General features: G+C 43.6%; 1 protein-coding gene across 4 annotated transcripts in view; it reads right to left on the bottom strand.

Moving 5' to 3' along the window:
• DCX (doublecortin) overlaps positions 1–22,335 on the bottom strand; it is a 112,914-nt gene that overhangs the window by 36,122 nt on the left and 54,457 nt on the right. For all 4 annotated transcript variants that reach the window (XM_057399453.1, XM_057399454.1, XM_057399455.1 and 1 more), the window contains one exon: positions 21,172–21,512. In XM_057399453.1, the coding sequence (XP_057255436.1) occupies positions 21,172–21,512 (341 nt within the window). The remainder of the gene's footprint in view (positions 1–21,171; positions 21,513–22,335) is intronic.

Raw genomic sequence — 22,335 nt, 5'->3', positions numbered from 1 at the left:
ATTTGATTTCCCTGGATTTTCAGTCACCCTTGAATAACTTAACCATGCATGAGGTGCCTGAAGTATTCTTATGCTTGACTGACTGCTTGTTTTGGAAGGTGCTCTTTTTCCCCCAAAATTCAAAGGTATCTTTAGCCAAAGTAATCGTATTCTGTAGAGATGAAAATCCATTTATGCAAAATATCACCCAGCTTTTGAGGGCTGGAAAACTTAAAGAGTGTCCTATACTGGACTGAATCACAAGTACTTCTTCCTTTCATCAGCATCTCCTGGTCTTCCCACTCAGCACTCCTGCAGCAGAGACTCTGTCTTCCTCTGTCAGTGTCTCTACATTAATGTTTTTAATCTTTCATGCTGCCTGCTGGGACAGCCTGAAAAAGGAACCCAAAATAACCACAGGAATCATGACGATTCTAAACTTTGAACTGAAATTCATCCATTTGGCACCTGTGATTACTGTAGTTGAGCCCAATTTGACACCACCCTAATTTTGATGCAGATTTGCCATAACACTTGCTTTGCATATGCCAGTTTGATTACAAATACCCTTTCTCTGCACTGCTGCCTCCCAGATGCACTAAACTTCCCTCCTGTAGACTACAGGAAAATGACTTGGCTTCTATTCCGCTCCCTTCTTTTCATCCCATTACATCAGGCAAATAAATAAGACTAATTTGCACTGAATCAGTATATCCCCCCCCTTACTTTCTTCTGGGCAGATAGCAAAAAAGTAGTGTCCAAACCTCATGCACTGGTAACTCACATATTTAAGTATCCATCTCCTTGCTTACTACAGGGGAGAAAGAGGGTTAGAAAGCAAGAGGAGTTGTTCCAACATCTCCTCATGAGGCAAACGCTGGCTGTCTTTTATAACTGAATTACTGGTGTTCAAGGACTAAATCCTGTTAGAGTTTACTCTAAGCACAGCTACTTACTAAACAAGATGTCTCAAACATGCCAGAAGGAATCGACGTGCCCCCAGGCAGCCTTTCATTTACCTGTACTGATGTATGGTTTACTTTTAGCAGACTGACTTCTCTGCCCACTGGGGTATACAAAAATGTTTCCTTCTTTACCAGTCTCCCTCCACAGCCACATGTGGAAGCTGTTCATCACCTGTCTGCCAACCACACTAATATGAATTGGTGAAGCATCTTTGCAATGGCCTGTACAAACCAAAGCTGTCTCCAAAGCAGTGCTGCCATGGCAAAGCAGGAGAGCCCTATATTGACTTCACTGCTGATTTGCTGTGGCTCTGGGGAACCCACAACATCAGAGCTGCTCTTAGATCGCATTTCCTGCAGCCCCAGGCTTTGTTCTCTCATTTACACCAATTTAAATTGAGCACAGAGTGCAAAGCAAGACAGAAAATCAGGGTCTTTCTGGCCAGCTGAGCAATAAACAAGCACCTTTGCTAAGAGGATTAAATCTCTTCCTAGATTACAAGTGCGTCCAGTTTACAAATAACCAGTTTGGGGCCAAGCCCTCAATTTGCAGCACTTCATGCTACAGGTGACAGCCAGCTCTGAGGTAAGCATGCTGAGCCTTTAGGTGCACACATATTCACATTGGGAAGTTCAAGATAACTCCCTCATCCTCTCCAGCCAATGACTTTCCTATTTTCCTTTCAGCACACTAAGTGGATTTCAACCTCACCCTCCTCTGACCAGGTTCAGTTGCTTGTCACTTGCTCCAGCATTGATGACGAGTGCTTGCTAATGGCCTCTGCACAGCAAATAAGCCAAGTGCAACCTGAGGCAGATGTTATCTCCGTAAGTAAAAGTCTGTAAATTACCTCCATAGGAAGGGAGGAAACCTGGAATCCGAAGTCTCTTTGTCTTCTCCAGCATAAACAGACAAATGGCCGGGCTGATAAAGTCCAGTTCTGCTCACCAGAGATTTGGACACCACAGTATTGCCTCAGTGGTCCACTCTGCCTGTTTACTGCATCTCTGTAAACACCCTGTAAATGACTGAGCCAAAGTAGAATCTTTAAACCTACTTCTCTTACACCCTGCTGATGGAGCAGAGGAAAAGGGGGCTGTGTCCTGGGCTAGGGAAAATGCTGACCAGTAGGAGCTTGGCTGGCTAACAGTCCATCTCTGACATATGCAAACAGCACCAGCAGAATACACACAAGGTAAATAGGCAAGCACCTCTGAGGAAAATTTCCCTTCTAAGGCAACGAGGAGAAAGCATTTCTTGGAGCTCCTTTCTCTCCTGCTAAAGGCAGCTCATCTGCCACAGCCCAGGCGGCTCAGCTTTCCCACCGAGCTTAAACAAAGGATTTGCTGGGAGCTCGGTTACCTCATTGCTGCTGGGGAGGATGTGCGCTTCACGCACCAGCAGAGATGCTGCAGGTCAGTACTGGGGTGGCCCCTTTGGCTGAGGACTCTGTGCTACAGTGATGCAGTTGCTTAGAAATAATTCTGACCTGCTCAGGTTGGATAAATTCGGAGAGGTTTTTCTTCTGCATTTCCCCCACTCCCTCCTCTGCAGCAATGAAGAGGACAAACACCAAATCTCTGCCTGGAGCTGCCTCAGATGCTGGGTGTAATGTAGCAGGGAGAAAATAGTAAAGATTGTTTCACAAGGTGGGCATCTGGTGCTTAAGTGGCTAAAATGGCAGATTTGCCCTGAGAGGAAATCGGGTAATTGCTGAGACTGGTAGAACAATGCTCCCATTAACAGTATCATGTTCAAAATCCTCCAAACACCCTTTCCAAATACATTTTTAAGCTGTCAGCACTTAAGCAAGGAACAGAAGTAACGCTGTTAGGAAGGACAGGGACAAGCAATAAGAACTACATTACTTTGGTTTTAAAAGCAGCTTTAGGGACAGATTATCAGCTAGTGTAAATCAATAAATCTGCACTGGGTTTAATACAGCTTTCCAGACTTCTATCAGTTCTTGTTCTGCAAATAGCACCCCAGACTTTCCCATTTACAGCATCTCAAAATCCTGCTTTGGGAATATTCTATTGTCAAGAAGGAACAATTTTCCTAGCAGGTTTATTGCAAACGTAGCCCAAAATGTGACAGGAAATTCCCATACTAGCCCTGTTAATGGATTGCTGCAAGTTCAAGACCTGCATACACTGTGCTTTGGGAACATGTTTGTTTTGAGTGCTGTCAGAAATAGCATCTCTGCCACTGTGCCAGCTCAGGGAGAATTACATGGGTGCTACCCACAAGTAATTCTTTTACAGCTCTCCACGGAGAGTTCAGCATCTTCCTCCCAGCTCTTCAGCTAAAAGGAGGAAAGGGAATAAAAACCTGGAGTATCATGCCTAGTTGTTGTAAATCCACTTAACTGGTAACTGATGGTAGCTGAAGACAGCCTCCCATGTCTCACATTAAGTCTAGCCCTGTTGGCAGCACAGAAATAGCTTTCTCAGGAAGGAGTTCAAATATTGGGGCATGGTGCCCAACTGACACCAGTCGGAGCCAATGTGACCTGACATCAGCATTACTGATGTGCAAAGACCAGAGGAAGGGTGACAGGGTCAGCAGGAGGCAGCTGAAGCAGATGAGGGTATGGTGAGGGCAAGGTAAAGACCCATTCCACACCATCTGACAGCACAGATGTGCTCTGGGCCCCACAGAATGCTGCAGCAGTGGCTGTTTGAGTATCTGCTGCCCCAGTGATCCTAGAAGCATGGCACCTGCCTTGGGCTCAGCATCCCTGGGACCTGCTGTCAGGGAACACACCACTAGCCATCCCCCAGTGAGGATGGTGCCTTGAACTGCTTTGTACTGAGAGCAAGGCCAATAGGCTTGTGCTGAGAATCTGGCTCACCACCGCAGCCCTTTACTGTCACTAGTGCAGCAGAGCCTGATGGAAACAATAAAAACCTTGAGGCTTTTACGTTTATTGCGTTCATTGTGTGCATTGTGAAGGGAAGGAATGCCATCCAGAGGGACCTCGACACGCTTGTGAGGTGGGCTGATGCCAACCTCATGAGGTTTAACCATGCCAAGTGCAAGGTCCTACACCTGGGTTGGAGCAATCCCAGGCACAGCTACAGGTTGGGCAGAGAAGAGATTCAGAGCAGCCCTGCAGAGAAGGACTTGGGGGTGTTGGTGATGAGAAAATGAACATGAGCCGGCTTCAGTGTGCGCTCACAGCCCAGAAAGCAACCGTATCCTGGGCTGCATCAAAAGGAGCGTGACCAGCAGGTCAAAGGAGGTGATCCTGCCCCTCTACTCTGCTCTCGTGAGACCTCACCTGGAGCACTGTGTGCAGTTCTGGTGTCCTCAGCATAAAAAGGACTCTTATTATGTTGAGGAACTGTTGGAACAAGTCCAGAGGAGGCCACGAGGATGATCAGGGGCTGGAGCACCTCCTGTATGAAGACAGGCTGAGAAAGTTGGGGCTGTTCAGCCTGGAGAAGAGAAGGCTGCGTGGAGACCTCAGAGCAGCCTTCCAGTATCTGAAGGGGGCCTATAGGGATGCTGGAGAGGGACTCTTCATTAGGGACTGTAGTGATAGGACAAGGGGTAACGGGTTCAAACTTAAACAGGGGAAGTTTAGGTTGGATGTAAGGAGGAAATTCTTTCCTGTTAGGGTGGTGAGGCACTGGAATGAGTTGCCCAGGGAGGTTGTGAATGCTCCATCCCTGGCAGTGTTCAAGACCAGGTTGGACGAGGCCTTGGCTGACATGATTTAGTGTGAGGTGTCCCTGCCCACGGCAGGGGTTGGAACTGGATGATCTTAAGGTCCTTTCCAACCCTAACTATTCTATGATTCTATGATTTTCAACATTTCTGTCCAGGGAAGCAATGCAAAGCAATCCTGAACAGCTGCTGCAACTGGTCTGTGCTAGTATGCCCACAAACTTCAGCAGTCATGTATTACCTGCAATCACCTTTATATTAATCAGCACTTACTACTGGTATAACTTCCATTTGACAGCACAGAGCCCCATGGAACAACATCTAAGTGTTAAGTGGGCCATCAGAGCTGGAAAGGCAGGGAGAGAGTGTTGCTGCACTCCCTCCTTGTGCTGGCTGACAAGGTGGGTTGGACACAAAGCTCTGCTCAAGACATGATCCAGTGAGGCTGGAAGAAGCCTCTGGGTTGTGTCATTTCTGCCCGAATTGCAATGAGATACTTTTTCCTTACTTATAATCTTTGTAATAAATTGTTTCAAACTCTTGGCTTAGGTCTGTAGTAAAGATACAAAATGGTGAGTGTGGAGATAAACGCACTCTGCTTAAGCACCATCAGTACATGAAAATGCTGACACAGGGCATCAAACCCAGGAAATAATCTGAATTGCTTTAGTCAGGCTGCAAAAAATAACCTGCAATTATCAAAACCATTAGAAAACCCCAGGAAAGTCTGCATCTGCAGGGGATGCACACACAGACTTGACTACTTCCCAGCTGCCTCTACATTTCTCAGGGGTTCCTCAGTGTCAAAACTTGAACCCAGCCAGGGCAGGGACATCTGCATGAGGGGAGAGCCCTTCTGTGGGGCTGAAAGCACACAGGTCACTAAGTCTATGCTGGAGATGAGTAAAAAATTGGTTTCAGAGTATCTCTAGGGCATGTAACCTTTGCTGTTACAGATGGGTTTATTCTATGTGACAGAAGCATTTAAATAACTGGGTAAGAGTTTCCCCTCCAAAACTGCATTTCTTGCTAGATCAGACATTGCCGACTGTTAAATTATAGTTTGTCATAAAGTGGATTTTCCAGCCCTTGCTCCACAGGAGCTGGGACAGTGATATCATTCCTAAGGGAAAGCCACAAAGGCTTACGTGAGCTACAGGCAAATTTGATGGAAAACAACACAAGTATTTAGAGTTACAAAGAACAAAACTTTCCACAGCCAGCTGGCCTGGGGAAAAAAAATCAAGGCTTAGTTTGTGTAGACTCCCTTGTGTAGCAGCAGATTTGACTCACTGCACTGGCATTTTGGATGCAAATGCTCAAAGGGTTGCACCAGTAGAATAGGCTCTGCAGAGAACAGACATAAAGGCCTGACTGTTGAAGAGCCTCATTCGTCCACCGGTGAGAAGCGAGTTCAAACTGAAGCATCCAGTAACAACAAGGCAAACAAAGAGCAGCCAAGAGGGACTGGAGCTGCAACAAGAGAGCAGGGCACAGAGCAACAAGCTTCTGTAGTGAGAAATAAACTAAAACAAAAGGCTGGACTGGAAAAGCTTTGGCAGTGGAAATAACAGGACACATGTACACAGATTTCTTCCAAATGGCCAGCTAACCACTGCTGCTTGTAAAGCTGTGCACACATTGTGTTTTGTGTTAGTGGTTAATCCGCAGCTGATTAAGATCCACCCTGTCTGTGCGTGTGCACGAACAGACTGAGGGAATGGTGCTTAATAACAGCACATCCAGTTGCATGATTTGACTCACACTTATCTGCATAACCAGCAGCCCAAGAGATACAAATGTGGTCCTCCTGAGTCTGAGAAAAGGAGCCTCTGTGTGTAATGCAATTACTTCTCAGCTGTGATGTGAAACACACTGGTGCATCCTTCCTTTCAGAGGTGGCAATTCTCCTTTGTCATTGAAGGCACCGAATACATTAGATCATCAGATTGAGGTCATGGCCTGTGGAAATCTTCTATAGACTTCAGTGAGCTCTGGATGAGGCTCTGCAGCTGGGTAAGAAATAAGTATCCACAACTAAGAGATTAATGCATACCTATATAGAAAAGGATGAGTTCAAGGCACTGCCCAGGCCTCCCCATGTGCTATATACTTCTCCTTTTTTGCTCCTTTGATGTTACATGATAATGTAAATTACAGATTTATTCAGAACACCACCACACACACTGGATGACACTTCTTCCAGCTCAAGCAGTGGAAGCCCAGCACACAAGGAGCGATGACAAGCTGCAAGGCATAACCTGAGTTGCTGCAGGGATCAGGAGGGAATCCTGTTCCTCCCACTCCTATTGACTCAACTGTATCACCCAGGAGCATTTCCAGCTAAAGCAAAAAGAACCAGCCAGGGGCAAAATGAAGGACTTGGTCAGCTAAGGGTCTCGTTTGGTGTGGCAAATCCTCTGAAATCCACTGACAATTTAGGAACATAATCCCCTTGCTTTTATAGTGACATACTTCAGTCTTCAATCAGAGACTACAGTTTCCCTATTACCACAAATTTACACACAGTGATTTATCTCAAAATAGGATGCCTTCGTCAAACTGCCTGGTAGGAATGTCTTTGCCCCTGAACATAGAAGGGATTAAGGTGTGAAATTCCTATTAGGACAAGGGGATTAGGCTATTACATTTACATAAGGATTTGACACAGAGGATCAGCTCATCGTGGGTGTAGGCAGGCTGACGCATAGCCTCTGTGAGGGGCTAATAGCTGATGTTTCACAAGGGAGGGAAGCTCCTCCTTCACAAATCCACATCCATCTTTTTGCATCATGCTGCTTGGAGACACCAATTCCTTCTTGATCCTTTCAGTGATCACTCTAAACCCTAATGCATGAGCTACAGGATTGCCCTGGTTATTGTCTCGATACGTCTATATCTGAAGTAGTAAATTGGAAAGTAATTAATGAGAAAAACTGTTAGATTTGGAACCAACGAAATCTATGTAAACACCATGCACACAAAAATATCTGGGAAGCACCAGCTCAGGGATGAAAACTATGCCATGAGTACCTGGATTAGAGTGACAAAATATTTTCAGAACAGAAGAAAGAGACTATAGCTCAATCATGTGTTTTTTAACAAAGAAACACCACTTGGGCTGCTGTCTCTTCACTAAAAAGGTTCATGTAATAAGGCCCTGTGCAGACACGTGGGTATACAAACCAGGTCTAAGAGCCCAGCCTGTCTCCTCTAACACCTGCTATTCCAGATTGTCAGTGTAAATCTTCATTTTCACACCCAGATCAGAAGATCTCACCAACTTAGCCCGTTCCTTCAGCAGCTCTGCATGCCAGATTTAGCACCATGTTAGGCAGGTTCATTTCCACTTCAGTTCACATTCCTCAGTCTTCCTTGACTTTAGCCCTAGGAACAGTGGGCCAAACTCCCAAATGGTAGTTTTATTTCTTGGTACCTCAGGGCTTTTGATCAGGGAAGAAAATGCACAAACTACTTTCTGGCCTGGATTTTAACAGCAGACCCTTTAGCATGCTCATGCATCAGTTTATCCATGTTAGTGTGCATGTCACCAGTGAAATGTTAATATTCAGTGTTAAGGTTTAATTGTTTGGTTACCACATAACACTTTGCATAATTAAACTACCCATCTGAGCTGGCATGATCAGCACTTGGTAGTAGCAAGACCCAACATGTGACTGATGCTGGCACTGGCTTGAGAAGTCCTGCTACTCCAGAAGCACAAGCCAAGCAGTACTAATGTCCCATCACCTTTTCCTCTGTACCTTCTTGTGCCTAGGTCCAGCCAGCCTGACCCCAAGCAGAAATCAGCTGAAACACCAGGTAATTTAGGATAACATAGCCTACACAGGAGCAGAAATGAGAATCCAGGAGTTCATAAAATGAAGGCCTGTGCCCGGGTCATTAAATCACAACATTTTCACCTTGTACAAAATCTAAGGAGTGGTGGATCCTTCTGCAGTAAAGTCATTAATAGCTATCTCATAGACGCGACCATGCAGCATATGATTATTACAAAGAATGAACAGGCAGGCAGTCACACACTGGATTAAGGAACAACGATTCATAAATCCAAAACCCCAGTCTCACATGTTGCTTTTGTATAGGCCCTGGTAAGAACCTGCCTGAACCAGAAGTGGAAATCATGCCTTTTAATTTTATTCCTGCGTTTCTGAAATCACAGCCCACTGCTGGCACACGCTGTCACTCCCCTGACTCAGGGAGAAAAAGGTAGATGTTAAAGAAGCCATAAATAGTATCTGCTGGTGCTCCCCTTTCTATTACGTTCACTTTGATTCAGCTCCCTGCAATTATCAGGAACGAGAGAAAGACAAATAAAATTACCCCAGCTGTTTGTGGCAGACAGACCTGGCCTCCCAGCTGAGAGCTCTTTGTGCTGCTAAGAGCGTCACCAAGCAACCAGCCCTTGCAGCTGCCAGGCTACAAAGCAGCAGCGAAACCGTGACTTATGGAAAGGAAGCACATGGGAAGGTTGGGACTGAATCAATCTCCGCTTTGTCTCCTGCCTAAGTATGGCACCAGATACAAGAAGAGATCACCCTCAATGGATCTTACCCGCTGAGGGGGCAGAACCTGGACACGTAGTCTGTTTTAGAAGCCAGACCCTTGGAGCACTAAACCCAGGTGTCCTGTATGTGATATCTGGTTGCAGTGAAAAGAAAAGGAATGGAGTCTGTTATGATGCAATTGAGACCTAATATTCTACATCGATCTTAGCTGGTGGTCCAAAAAGCAGCAGAAGGTGGCTCACAATACAGCTGCCAGAATGACTGTATTGTCCCAGTTGTAAGTCAAACCCACATATAAGTCAAGTGGAGGTGAAAAAAAGATTGTCTGATAATTGAAACAATATGGCAAGAAAGGAAAGCAAACAGGCAAATCCCCATGCACACAGGCAGAGAATGAATAGAATGGGAGGGGAAAAATAGAGAGATAAATGAACATTCCAACTGTGCTGTATGTTTTACTGATTGGTATAACAATGTTAGCTGTTAGAAACCTGTTAGAAATGGGTAATAGACATTCTTCCTACAGAATTTAGGCAGTCCTTTGGGAAAAAAACAGAGTTGAGAAACCCTGATCAGTATAATCCCTTACTTACCTCATCCCCCAGCTCTCAGCAGTTTGAATAAATCATATCCATTTTACCAAAAACCAGCTAAGACAAAGATGTGTGAAAACTTTTCAAACTTGAACATTTAAGGCAAATTAACAGCCTCATGTCAGCCTCCTTAGGAGTTTAAATGTGTCAAGGCACATCTGTCTGAAAACACCAGATTAATTGGCTTAACCTGGGTCACACACTGCAGCTGAATCAAGGATACATGCCAAGAGCCCTGAGCCCCACTCTTGCTGCTTGAATCCCTGAGCACACTGCCTCTTATCTGTGACATAAGGTAGTCCCTGTAGCAACACCCTTCTGCTTTTGAGAGGAAGAAAGTCTTTGGTGAGCTGTGCCAGAAGAAAAACTCAAGTTGGTTTTCACCAGTATTAAATATTACAAGATCTGTAAGTCAGCCCTCAGTCCATCCACATTTAGCCCAACTTCTTTTCCTTGTTTACTGTCCATTTTGCACTAAATTCAACACTTCACACATGCAACTGGAAACAACCCAAACAATGAAGGTCAGGATCAGAAAACATTTTTTCCACCATCTATTTTCTGGAAGAAAAAGCATTCTGCAGAAACAGCATAAAATGGAGCAGTTCTTCACTGTTGGGCAGTAAATCACTGCCAAGAGCAGTGCAAAAACTGTATGAAGAAGCTCATGATATGGATAAAAATTCAAGGGAAAGCAGACATTTCAAAAGCTATTCTCCATTTTAAAACTGCAAGAAATGCCAAGATTGTAAAGAACTCTGTTGCTTTACAGTGCTAAAAATAATGCACCAACAACTCAATGGAGACTCTGACACACAACTCAGCCAGCCTTATGGCTTTCATTTCGATTGTGAAATGCACACATGGTTTTGCAACCCTCGGTGACTGAGGTTGTCTAAAATGAAGGAAATCCCCAGCACCATTTACTCTCAGAGTATTAAAATTCACTAGAAGCAGAAAGATGCCTTAATTTTCAGCTGGTATTAAGAGATGTAAGTTCTTGTTTCTAATCCATTATGAAGGGCTTTCAAGTAGGCAAGAATAACATTCTTAGCTCCTAATGTTGGCGATCTAACTCGACTCTTTGATACACTTAATTTACATGTAATCCTGCAGCCTGCCAGCAGTTGATAAGGTTCCTGATATGTGCACATTTGAGGCAAGGAAGTTTAGCCATCTTACTTTCCGGAGAGCTGAGCTCCATGATGGAAGCTGCACAGGTTTAAGGTTTCAGATGGATTTTTGCTTCTCAGCATTTGTCCCCAAATAATTTATCTGCTCAGTTTAAAATTCCTGATAAAGTTGAAATGGCTGCACTGCAGTTTTATGTGTTTCCATTATTCAAATCCTAGGCTCCCATAAATCCTAAGTGGCATTAGAGAAGAGTGGAGGGTGTACTTTTGATCCCTGCTCCAATGAAACTATTATGTAGATGCAAAGAAAGTGCAAAAGCTAGACATCAACAAAGTGGTTAACAGAGGTTACAGATCCTGAGTTAATGGCTACACAACACACCTGGCTGAAGAGTGGAGATGTCCACACACATTAAGAGCATCGCTTTCACAAGCACTTTATTGTGTGCCATGAATATAAAGAGTAGGATCACTCCATGCAGTTTTGACAAACCCATTTCAAATGTTCCACCATGCAGGGGGATGACATGTGTCACCTCTCAATAGAAAGCTAAGGTATATCCCATCTGTCAAGTTACATCTTTGCATAACTAGACACCTTGGACCTCCAAAGGGCATTTACTTACTGGGTACCAGGTCATCTCAATACCCCAGCCACAGGCAAACTCCCAGTTTCATACATGCAGGCATATTTGTAACCTTCTTGTTTTACTGAAGTTCCAGTTATAACATAGAATCATAGAATCATAGAATAGTTAGGGTTGCAAAGGACCTTAAGATCATCCAGTTCCAAACCCCCTGCCATGGGCAGGGACACCTCACACTAAATCATGTCAGCCAAGGCTCTGTCCAACCTGGCCTTGGACACCACCAGGGATGGAGCATTCACAACCTCCCTGGGCAACCCATTCCAGTGCCTCACCACCCTCACAGTAAAGAACTTCCTCCTTACATCCAATCTAAACTTCCCCTGTTTAAGTTACTAAGCACCTGCATGAGCTACCCACCCCTTCTAGCTGCTTCAAGAGAAGATGAGGAAGTTGCAGAGGGCTGCAATACAGTCAGTGGAGAAGCTTCTTATTTACTTCTATATTCTGAAACACATTTGTGAATATGCAGAGGTGAAATGGAAGGGTAAATGGAACACAGCAATATTTTAAAAAGCTGCTTTCTGTCTGAATTATGAATGCATACCATATGCTTTAGCATGTTGTTTGGATTCTGTGCTAAGATATTCTTTACTTGCCTGCCTCATCAAGACCAATCCTCTCTGCAGAATAGTTATTTTTAATTGAAAAGCTAAGTAATTTCTACCAGTGTTTGCTGCTCATCCATTACACTGGTAAGTTTCCATTACATCCAATACATCTTGCTAAATCTCTTGCTTGTCTCCCAGCTTTCTTTACCACAATAATCTTACGTTGTCTTCACTAATTCCACTTCCAGATCATTCAAGAAAACAGTAAACACCACTTGTATCATGATGCTTTATTTTTACTGATAAAAAGTTATTTCTACCCTGTTTTCTTCTTCTAAACCTGCTTCCCATCTGTGATAATATTTTCCCTTCTTATCACTACCACAGGGTCCTTAATAGATTCTTGAAGAAGTATTTTTCCTCATGAAATTTTGAAGTCCAAATGTCCATTGGCTCTCCCCTATCCATGATTTTGTTCCATTATTCTATGCTAATAGAGCATCAAGGTGAAAGCTTGCCTTGCAGAAGTCACACTTATGTTATGCCATGTTGTGGATTTCGCAATTTTAACTTTCATTTCAGTTGATTTATCTAGTACAGAAGCTGTGTTTTCACCATCAGCCATCCAGAGAACAGCTACACCCCTGCTCACCAATCCCAGCCTCTCTGAACTGGCCCATCACAACCAGGGAGCCACATCCACAGAAAGGCAGCAGCAGAACCAGAGCTGTGGGCCCTGGCAGCCCAGGGGACTGCGTACCAGATAAACAGCACAGAGCAGATGGTGAGGGCAGGGGAGCAGGAGGAAGGAGCCTGGTGTCCTGCTCTCCCCTGCTGCCCTGCAGGCTCACTGGCTGCATAATTACTCCTATGGAGCTGATAAAGCTGGGTGTTCATTGTCCTCCAGATAACAGAGCTCAGACCTGGAGCACTGGAAGGACCGACCTCTCACGCCAATTCTGACTGCAGCAAAATCCCCTGGAAAAAATCCTTTGATGAATGGTGCATATTATCTCATCTTCCCCATGTCTGGCCTTTGTCCATTTTGTTCATAACTAAGTCCCCCATCTGGGGAAAAAAAGAATTAGTAAAAAGCAGCCTATATTTTACACCCACTCAGGTTGAAAAATCCTGGATATGAAGTATTTCTCAAGATAAAAATGAGAGAAAAGGATCATGTGCCAATATCTACGGATTTCCCATCTATTTTATATTATGTGGATAACTGGAGAACTGTTAATGACACCGAGATTTCCATTTAGCTCAAAGAATAATGGAAAAGCAAGCAAATGTTTTCAAAGTGCAGTTAAAGACTCCAGTAAAACACATTTGGTTTATTAGAATAAGGGAAGAAAAAAACCATAACATGGCTTGAGGATATCACCGTTAAAGCACGATAGTCCCTGGGATCCTTTAACTAAATGGAGAGTTTAGATTGCTTAGACAGCAAGTTGAGCTGCAGAGTTGTGTTCTGCAACACTTATTAAAATGTAGACAGACACACATGTGTGTACTCATACACACCCTGCTTGCTGCTCACCAGGAAACCAGAATTATGGCTATTAGTTCAGAAAGGACCGGCTGTATGCTCACAGGGGAGAGGGTGTGACTTATGGCTTGGAGCAGGGAATGCTCTCGGTATTGGCCTTACTTATTTTTTCCCTATTCAGTTTGAAACCAGAGCTAAGCAGATCTCCAGGAGCAGGCTGCTTTTCCAGCTCTGTGTGCTAATCAGTTTGCTGCAGCACTGAACACAAGCTGGACTAGCCCTCACCTCTTGTTGCTTGTCTTTGTGCTTCCCCACACATGCGGGCCTACCTCAGCCAACTCGGAAAATCTGGATGGATTGGATCCAATTTTTTTTTTCTCCTCAACTCCTTTAGACATACTTTTATTACACACATTTCTGTGCCAACGTCTTTGTCATCCCTGGCAGACCTGAGGGTGGATGGAAGCTGTTATCTTGTGCTCTTGAGCAAAGCCATCACTTGCTGCCTTACTGTCCCATAGAGACCTCTGTATGACACTGGCATCACATTCAGAAGACAAGATGAGAAGGCTTTTGACAACCTCTCATGCTGAGCCTGGGCCCTTTGCAATGTGTATTCATTTCTTTAACACTTAAGCTTCCTCAAAATGCACATACTACATATAAAAAAGAATAATCACTGTTTCAGTTCTGTGTGCTGTTTCAGGGACAAGAGAGGACGAGATACTGCTGTGCTGGATGATAGCTCCGTTATCTGTTGTTAGGCTATGTGCCTTTACTCACATCTAGTGCAGGCTCTTCCTAAAGAAATGTAAGTACATGCTGTGCCATAACTTACCTGCTACAAAGTGAAAATAGCCTTTGCATCACAGGCCAGTAAGAGCCAAGAAGAAGTGGTCTCAAGCACACAAGAAGAAGACGTGGAACTTGCAACAAGATATGAAATACGGTACCTACTACCATCAGATTCTCAAGGACCTTGGCACACCAGAATAAGCAAGACATTTCCCCATTACAAACAGGGAAAATACACTTATTTCTATTCTACCTGATCAAAAGAAATAAGACATTAACTTGAGCTCATGCATGCTCAGAATACATTCAATGTAAACTGCTCCCTCTCAGGGATTCCCATTCAAACTGGTGAGAATTCTAACTGAAGCACCAAAAAAGAACCAGAAACTTAGTTTTGGTGAGAATACAAACTAGCAGTGGAAAAAACTCCAAGGCATTCTTGATCTGTCTCAGCTCCCAGGATTCAGCCTAATTTCCTTGCTCATTTTCAGCCCATTTATTCCCACTTAAACCCTCTGGCACTACAGTGAATAATCCTCTTCTCTCCTGGGATTCCAAGTAAAAGGGGAACACGTCACTCTGTATGACAGAAAGAACTGCCAAAATAAAGATGCTGGTGAGGATTGAATTTTTAGCATACATCTCTTTCAGGGTGTGAATAGCAGCAGGATTCAGTAATAGGGGCCACGTACTTCTAGGTCACCAGGTCAGATGTGACTGCATCTTTCAGTAATTTTGACAGCCTGCCATCTGTGACACCAGTAGCAGGTGTTCACGTGCATCGTGGTCAGTACATGTCAAATAGCAAGGCTTCTGCTTCTAGAAACCCCACAGCGTTCAGCAAGCAGCAGCACAAGTCCAGAGCCTGCTTCTGGACTTGGAGCCTAACTGCCTTAGGAAGACAATGGATTCACCACAGCCCTAGCCAGCATCTGCACAAGAACATGCCTGTGAAGGCTCCAAACCCTGCTGCGTAGCAGGCAGGAGCAGGACACCTCCTCCAGAATCTGAGGCTGAGAAAAGCAGTGGCAAAACACCCAAAGTTTGCAAGATGCTGTCTCCCCTTGCTCCATACAAGCCTTGGGGAGCTGATTTAAGACCACATTGATGGCAAACAAGTCAGCCTCAATGCTCACAAGAGAACGGATTTGGTCAAGACTTTAGCTGCTGAGATCAGACTGTGTCTGCTTCAGTAAATACAGGAATTAGGATTCACAGTGTTCCAGTGGCCCCTTTTCACTCAGTTTCTGTGGCCCACAGACCTAAGTAAACAGAAATTAATAAGCATAACATCTCAGAAAGCCTCTGAATATTTTATCATAGGTACTTAGATACACATTCATGGAAGCTTGGCTAATTCATTCTAGCAAGTGATAAAATCCCTAAGGGATACCTGCAGACTAATAGGGTTTGTCTGTGTTAGTGTCTACTCACAGCATGAGTCAGGCAATGCTGAGTTCCCAGCTCAGGCTGAGAGCTCCCTAAAGAGAGAGAGAACTAGGCTGTGTTGTCTGGTGGTGTAAATGACTTGGGTTCAGAAGTTCTTCAGCCCATGCATTATTACTAACCTTCCTCGCATGACACATGGTTGCTAGAGAGGAATAATCTCATGCAAACACTCTAAGTGAGAGAAGTCTGCAAAAGCAATGAGAAGGAGTGAAGCTGGGAGCAACCCAATCCCTGAGGGAGCTGCTGGGGAGGCAGCTATGGGAAAAGCCCCTGCCTGCACAATTCTTCCATCCAGACCTGGCCTCTTGGTACCAGAGAGGAAGATTTCTGCAACACCTGCCAAATCTCAGCATTTAGCAAGAAGCACTGAGATGAAGATGCACAACAGATACGGTTTCATTGTTACAGCTTCATGCTGTAGCAGGGAGGGAAGATGGAAGATGAGACTCACCTCTCTTCTGTGAGTACTGGCTGATGCAGGGCCTTTTGCAGGAGGCGGGGTACAAAACACACTTGCACACATCTCCTGCTCCTTCCCTCCCTTTTGTTCTTGGGCTAGATCTCTCAGCTTTACGCAAGTGCATGAAACTGCTTTGTTTTGGGGTTACCCGAATGCAGTTTTTCTGTATCTCAGAATTATCTAGGCGCAGAAGGATGAAGAGTTTCTGACATCTTACCCCTCGACATGTGTAAGAACACAAAGCAATTTGCTTGCTTTGTAACCTTGAACCTCATGCCTCAGGGCGTAAGTTAAGCATCTCCAGGGCTCTAGAGGGAGTATTTTCCCTCTCATCTTTCAGGAATGCAGATGTTGCTAGGTACATCACACAGGTATTCACCTTCTTCTTGAACATCAATTACAGGCTACAGCCATTGGAGGCAATTGCATGTTTTGATACAAGCCTTGTTCTATGTCACATTGATACAATTTCACTAATCTAATCAATAGACCTTTAACCTGTTTTGAGCTTTGTCATCTGCTTCTCCCTCTGCGGCTGCTGCCCTTCCTAGATGCAAGTCATCTAAAATGAACTGGCAACTTCTTCTCTGGCCAGGAGAGGAGGGCTGGCCTTCCAGGCATTTGCATCAGCCTTGCAAACAGAAAGATGAACTTCACTCATCACCTGCCACATGAAATCCTCCTCAAAGCAAGGACTGCTAGAGGGGACCATTTTATTAAGACTAGAAATTCTTTTGGGAGCACAGTCACAAAGACCCTGACTTATGAAAATGTATGTCATTTCATGTGATGAGACAGCTAATGCTCAGATACAGAAGCACTTTGTCTGGGCTAGGTAAAAGCCAATGAATGTCTCTCTTCTGAGCTTTGAAGTCTTCAAGCACAGGGAGAGGAGATCACGGCATGTTATTATGGCTAAAACCACATTCAGTTCCCTGCTTGTTGACCAGAATATCTATTTATATGTGGAACTGAAGCGTACAAGCTCTCCCTCTCTGAACAGCACCTTATTCTGCTTATTTGGTGATGTTAATTGCTGTGTCACAGAAGAGGTGGTTTAGTTAAGACATGGCAATACATCAGCTAAAGAAAAAGCAGAAGGAATTCCATACCACAAAAGGTATCTTAATGCTAAAGCACAACTGAAGATGCATGATGAGATCCTGGTTACCTCAGAGTATCACCCGCTTGGCCAATCACAAAATAAGGAACTGATTTTTGTCAATACTGAACAGCTCACAGACTTTGGAATACAAGCCAGTGCAGGAAAAGAGAAGTTCAGGACGTACAGAGGGCATTAGCTTTTACTGGTCACTTCTTAAAAGCAGGAAGGAATGCAGACAGAGACCACTTGCAAAGCAAGGTGCAGGAAGCAGAAGATGGGCACTGGGCTGCTAGTGATTAAATAGCTTCCTTTTTTCCAGCAAAACACCCATTTATTGTACACCATAGTGAGAAAGAAGCTCAAGCACAAAGAGGACAGTAAATCTATACAAAGTCTAGCTCAGACTATTGCATTCAAAATATCTGAATGCAACTGCATCCTCAGCCTCACATTCTGTTTTCTAATTTGGTGTATTAAACACATGAAGCAGAAACAGTCATCGTGTGTTTATAGAGCAGCCAGTGCTTCCAGGACTCCAGACTTATTGGGGACACTAGAGATAACCAAGTGTTTAAAGAAAGAGAAGGAATCCCTCAAGACAACTGGTTTCCAAGGTCTGATCCACAGATCAGACCAAATTCAATCCTGCATATGTGTATATTAATATATACTATGCATTTCAACACGACAGCAGTTGTAGTCATCAAATCAAGTGCTGAATTTGATCCATTGTAATATTTAATGCACTGGATTCTTTGACCTGTCCCATTTCCTATACGGCCATAAAAGTTCAAAAGTTAAATCTTCATTGTGTTTCTGTGTCATGACTCATATTTGGTCAACAGTTTGAAACCCCTTTTGAGTTCAGGGATGTCCATCAAGGACAAGGAGGGAAGGAGCTTGCGTACAGACAGATAAGGCACAAGGTATTAGAAAGATGCGCAAGACCAAGTTAAATAAACTATTTAAACATAAGATACTAATTTAGCAGCTTCAAAGGGCCATATTCCTGTAGACAGCCTAAGACATAGGAAGAAACAGAATTTCCTTTCAAAAGCCCAAGCTCACTGTTGTTTTGGTTGTTACATTTATTCAAACACACCCCACCCAGCTCTCAGTTAACTGCTTTCTCACTCCCAGTGCAGCAGGTCTGCAGTGCACAGGAATGTAATTATTTACACACCACTCCATCATTGCCCCTATTGTCTGTACTTCTAAAGCATCTTGATTACTGATGAGCACCATGGAACTGCCTCAAAATAATCATCTCCCCTCATTAAGTCCCAGCTCATGGACTGAGAAAGGATGATTTTCCTTTGTACGTTCCTTTTGTAAATGTTACTACTTCACAACAGAGGGAGGAACGTGCCTCTGATGACACTCAAAGAGACAGACTGTCAGGATTCTTGTCAGGATTTCAGCTTTGAGCAGCTTCTGCTTTTGCATGAATATTTGCTGCCGAAAATAAAGCACTGTTTGTCAGAATTAGGCATTCAAGAATCTTTTTCTAATGTCAGACTCAGACATGGAAAAACCTCCAATGTCATGTCAAAAGGTCACATTTTATGGAGCAGAATGTCATGGAAACCCTAACAGCAAACACTGTGCCCACAAGAGAAGCTTCAAGCTCTAGCTTCAACACCAAGAACATGCTTGGATTAAAAAAACAAGGAAGGTTTCCTGCAATCTAATAAAAGCAAAGCCTAAGTGAGCCAGGTAAGCTGCAAACAAGTATCAGTTGCCCAATGGATATTATCAAATTGTCAGATCACAAAACCTCACTCTTTTCAGTAGCTGCAATGCTGTGTGGACGTTTGCACACAAGTACACTCCCCATGGTGGCTCAACACAATGAAATATTACATATCATAAAACAGTGAATTATACAGGCAGCAAAACAAGTTGAATGGGGTATCTTTGCTCTGTCTTTACTGACATCACATTTCTGCAACAAAAACTGATGGTGAAGTTGTCAGGTTGCCTCAGCCAAAATAGTACTGAATTAAGCACCAGTCATTATACAGTGATCAGAGGCTGACACCTGCCATGAGGCAAACAACATTGCCTTTTATGCTTTGATTCAAGAGGAGTCATGTATCGTGTGGTGTCTGCAATGGACAACAGCTTGGAGTAGGAACTGCTGAATTACATAGATCTTTGTGCCCCTTTCTAAAGAGAACAGTTTGATGGCAGTACATGAGACATCCCTATTTCTGCACGCCACGCAAAGCAACATCTCACCTCCAAAATGCTGGCTGTTCTCAAAGAACTGAGGGAATTTGCAAGTTCATATTAAGGTCCTCATTCACAGATGTGAGAGAAACAGGACCCTGTGTCAGTGTGAGTAGGCTCATGCTGCTTTCAGGCCAGATTCATCTAATAAACGCTATGTAAAGCTGCTGTGACCCAAAACACATGAACTTGTGCCCATGTATAATTTTCTCAGTGAGGACAGATCATGACTCTTTCCTTCCTGTTCCTCCAGCCACTTTCAAGGTTTCCAGTACATAGCTCTCTGCATCACTGCTTATTTACAGCATGCTACTGTATCTACAGACAGTCTAGCTGGAAAGTCACCCACTTACATATAAATTATACATCAAATAAAGAAAAAAATGCTGGGTTGAGACAAGTGGAAAGAGAAGCTTTGACAAGCAGATGTGATTTTTGTGTATCTGAAGTTAAGTAACATGCAGGATCCAGAGATTGGGAAAACCCAAGGCTATCAGACAGGTCAGAGTGCCACACCACTCTCAGCTCCCAGACACTGCACATGGACTGCACAGGACACTTTACAAGCCTATATTTGGGGTTCCAAGAATGAACATTTTCATATGTAAAGTCTGCACATTAGTTGGATGCATTGCCTGGGGTTGGCATGGTATTTCAAGAGAAAATTGAATCATTTTCTCCAGAGATAGGAAAAATAATTAATTTAAAGCAATAGCATCAATCCCTAGAATAGCCAGTGTCCACCCCTACCTACAAGAGCTATGCTGCCTCACTCTAGAATCTGGACCAAGAGAAATAGTAACAAAAATAGGATCATCCCTCAGTTACAGAAGACACAGAACTTTTAAATCAAGCTTAGAACTGTCCTTGAAGCATCTGGTTCTTCCCAGTCCCCAGAGTTATCCTCCACATTCCTTTAAGGGTTTTCATAGATGCAGCAATATAAAATGGCTTATTGCTATGCAGCTGCTAACAAAAGACAGATGTTTCCTTCAGTTCCAAGAAAATGTAGACATGAAGCATATTGTGATGACCCACTAAACATTTCTGACCCAAATCCCTTTCTGCATGCTATTTCTTCACGTCAAGAAAACACAACAGAGTTCCATGGGTTTCCTGCTAATTACTGAGCCCGCCAGAAGTGCATGCTTGGGTCAATTACTTTATCTTAGCAAGCCTTCATCTGAGGGCAAGGAAAATCAAGCAACACATTTTCACTGAGTGAATCCAAAGCTTGAGAGTTCTTGCAATGACTCCAGAGCCAAATCAGCTGGTGGCTGTGAGTTGAACTCCCCATATTAGTATTTAGCTAGTACAGACAACACGCACTGCACGCTGGCGTGCAGGACGGAGCATCTGTTTCCCTCACGCTGTTGGCTGCATTCTTTACTTGATATTAATATCAGTGAAAATTTAGTAACTTAACCACTGGCATGAGAAGTCTGACTTCTAAGAGAACAGATGGCAATGATCATCTCAGGTTAATTTTAGGCTTCAAAAATCATACTGAGTCAGCAAAGCCTCAAGATAAAAGAAAGAAAAAGACATATAACATCTGTAAAAACTCGTACCTGTTTCCCATCCAAGGTATACAGCTTTTTGACCACTCCTGTCTCCAGTTTTATAGCTTCAGTGATATCAGTGAGAACTTGCTCAAAGGAATGGGCAGTCTTCTTGTTCAAGAGCACACGCACTGCCTTCCGGGGCTTCACCCCGCTGCGGATGATGGTAACCAGCTTGGGACGCACAAAATCTTTGTTCTCCTTGGCCTGGGCGCTGTTGCTGCTGGCCAGAGACTGAGGTGCTTTCTGGTTGGCAGATGTCTTCACGTTGACAGACCAGTTAGGATTGACGTTCTTGGTGTATTCCACCTTCTTGAAGAAGTTGTCAGATGAGCAAACGTAACTCTCTCCTTTGGAAAGAAATGAACACCAGTCTAATTCTACACTTCTTACCATAAGACAGCTGAAAACCAGACCTTACCCATTTCCCCCATTAATTGTACAAATCATTAATAATTTTTCCATTAGCACTTTCATGACAGCTTGTTATGAAAACTTTTTGGTTTGTTTTAATTTTATATTTATGCTTATTTAATATATGACTAGAATTTCCCCACAGTAAGCAAGTCAGCCATAGCTTACATCAAATACAAACCACTAAGCCACATGAACCAGGGGTTAAAAAGCGTTCAGAGTTCTAAGGGTATTCAGACACCTGAACATGCAACTAAGCTGCTAAAAGCTCCTAAACACCAAATTCATTTAATCACCTAAGTTATTTTGTAAGTTTACCAGCTTCCTCTCCATCTTTAAAGACCCAACTACATCCTCAGCCTGTCATCCCCTGCCAAGAGGATATCGACATTCACCCACAAAGTACCTTTAGTCTCATGCCTGAATAATAATGAAACCCTAGTACTGAATAGCCTTTACCAAAAGAAGCTCTGATAAATCTTGCAGGCATAACAAATATGCTTCGTTATAGTGTCAGTGGTCTATTAGAGGACAGACTTAGTGGCAACTGATCTAAAACACTACACCAAATACCACCCATTGCTTTTACATGGCTGGTACCAACCAAAAATACATTAAATCCCAATTTAGACACGGTAAAGAAGGGTTACACAGTCTTGTTAGCAATTCGTCAAAAAAACCCAACCCTTCCCTACCCCATCCAAAATTAGTTTCAAGCTTTGTCTGTGATTTACAGAGTCCTATCTAAGGTTTTAAGAG

Source organism: Pezoporus wallicus, unplaced genomic scaffold (genome assembly GCF_028554395.1).
Source record: "Pezoporus wallicus isolate ANWC-B61680 ecotype Strahan unplaced genomic scaffold, APGP_CSIRO_Pwel_v1 contig_13659, whole genome shotgun sequence".
Classification (NCBI taxonomy): Eukaryota; Metazoa; Chordata; class Aves; order Psittaciformes; family Psittacidae; genus Pezoporus; species Pezoporus wallicus.
Note: the sequence above shows the minus strand (reverse complement) of the source record. Positions and strands in the feature narration are given on the sequence as shown.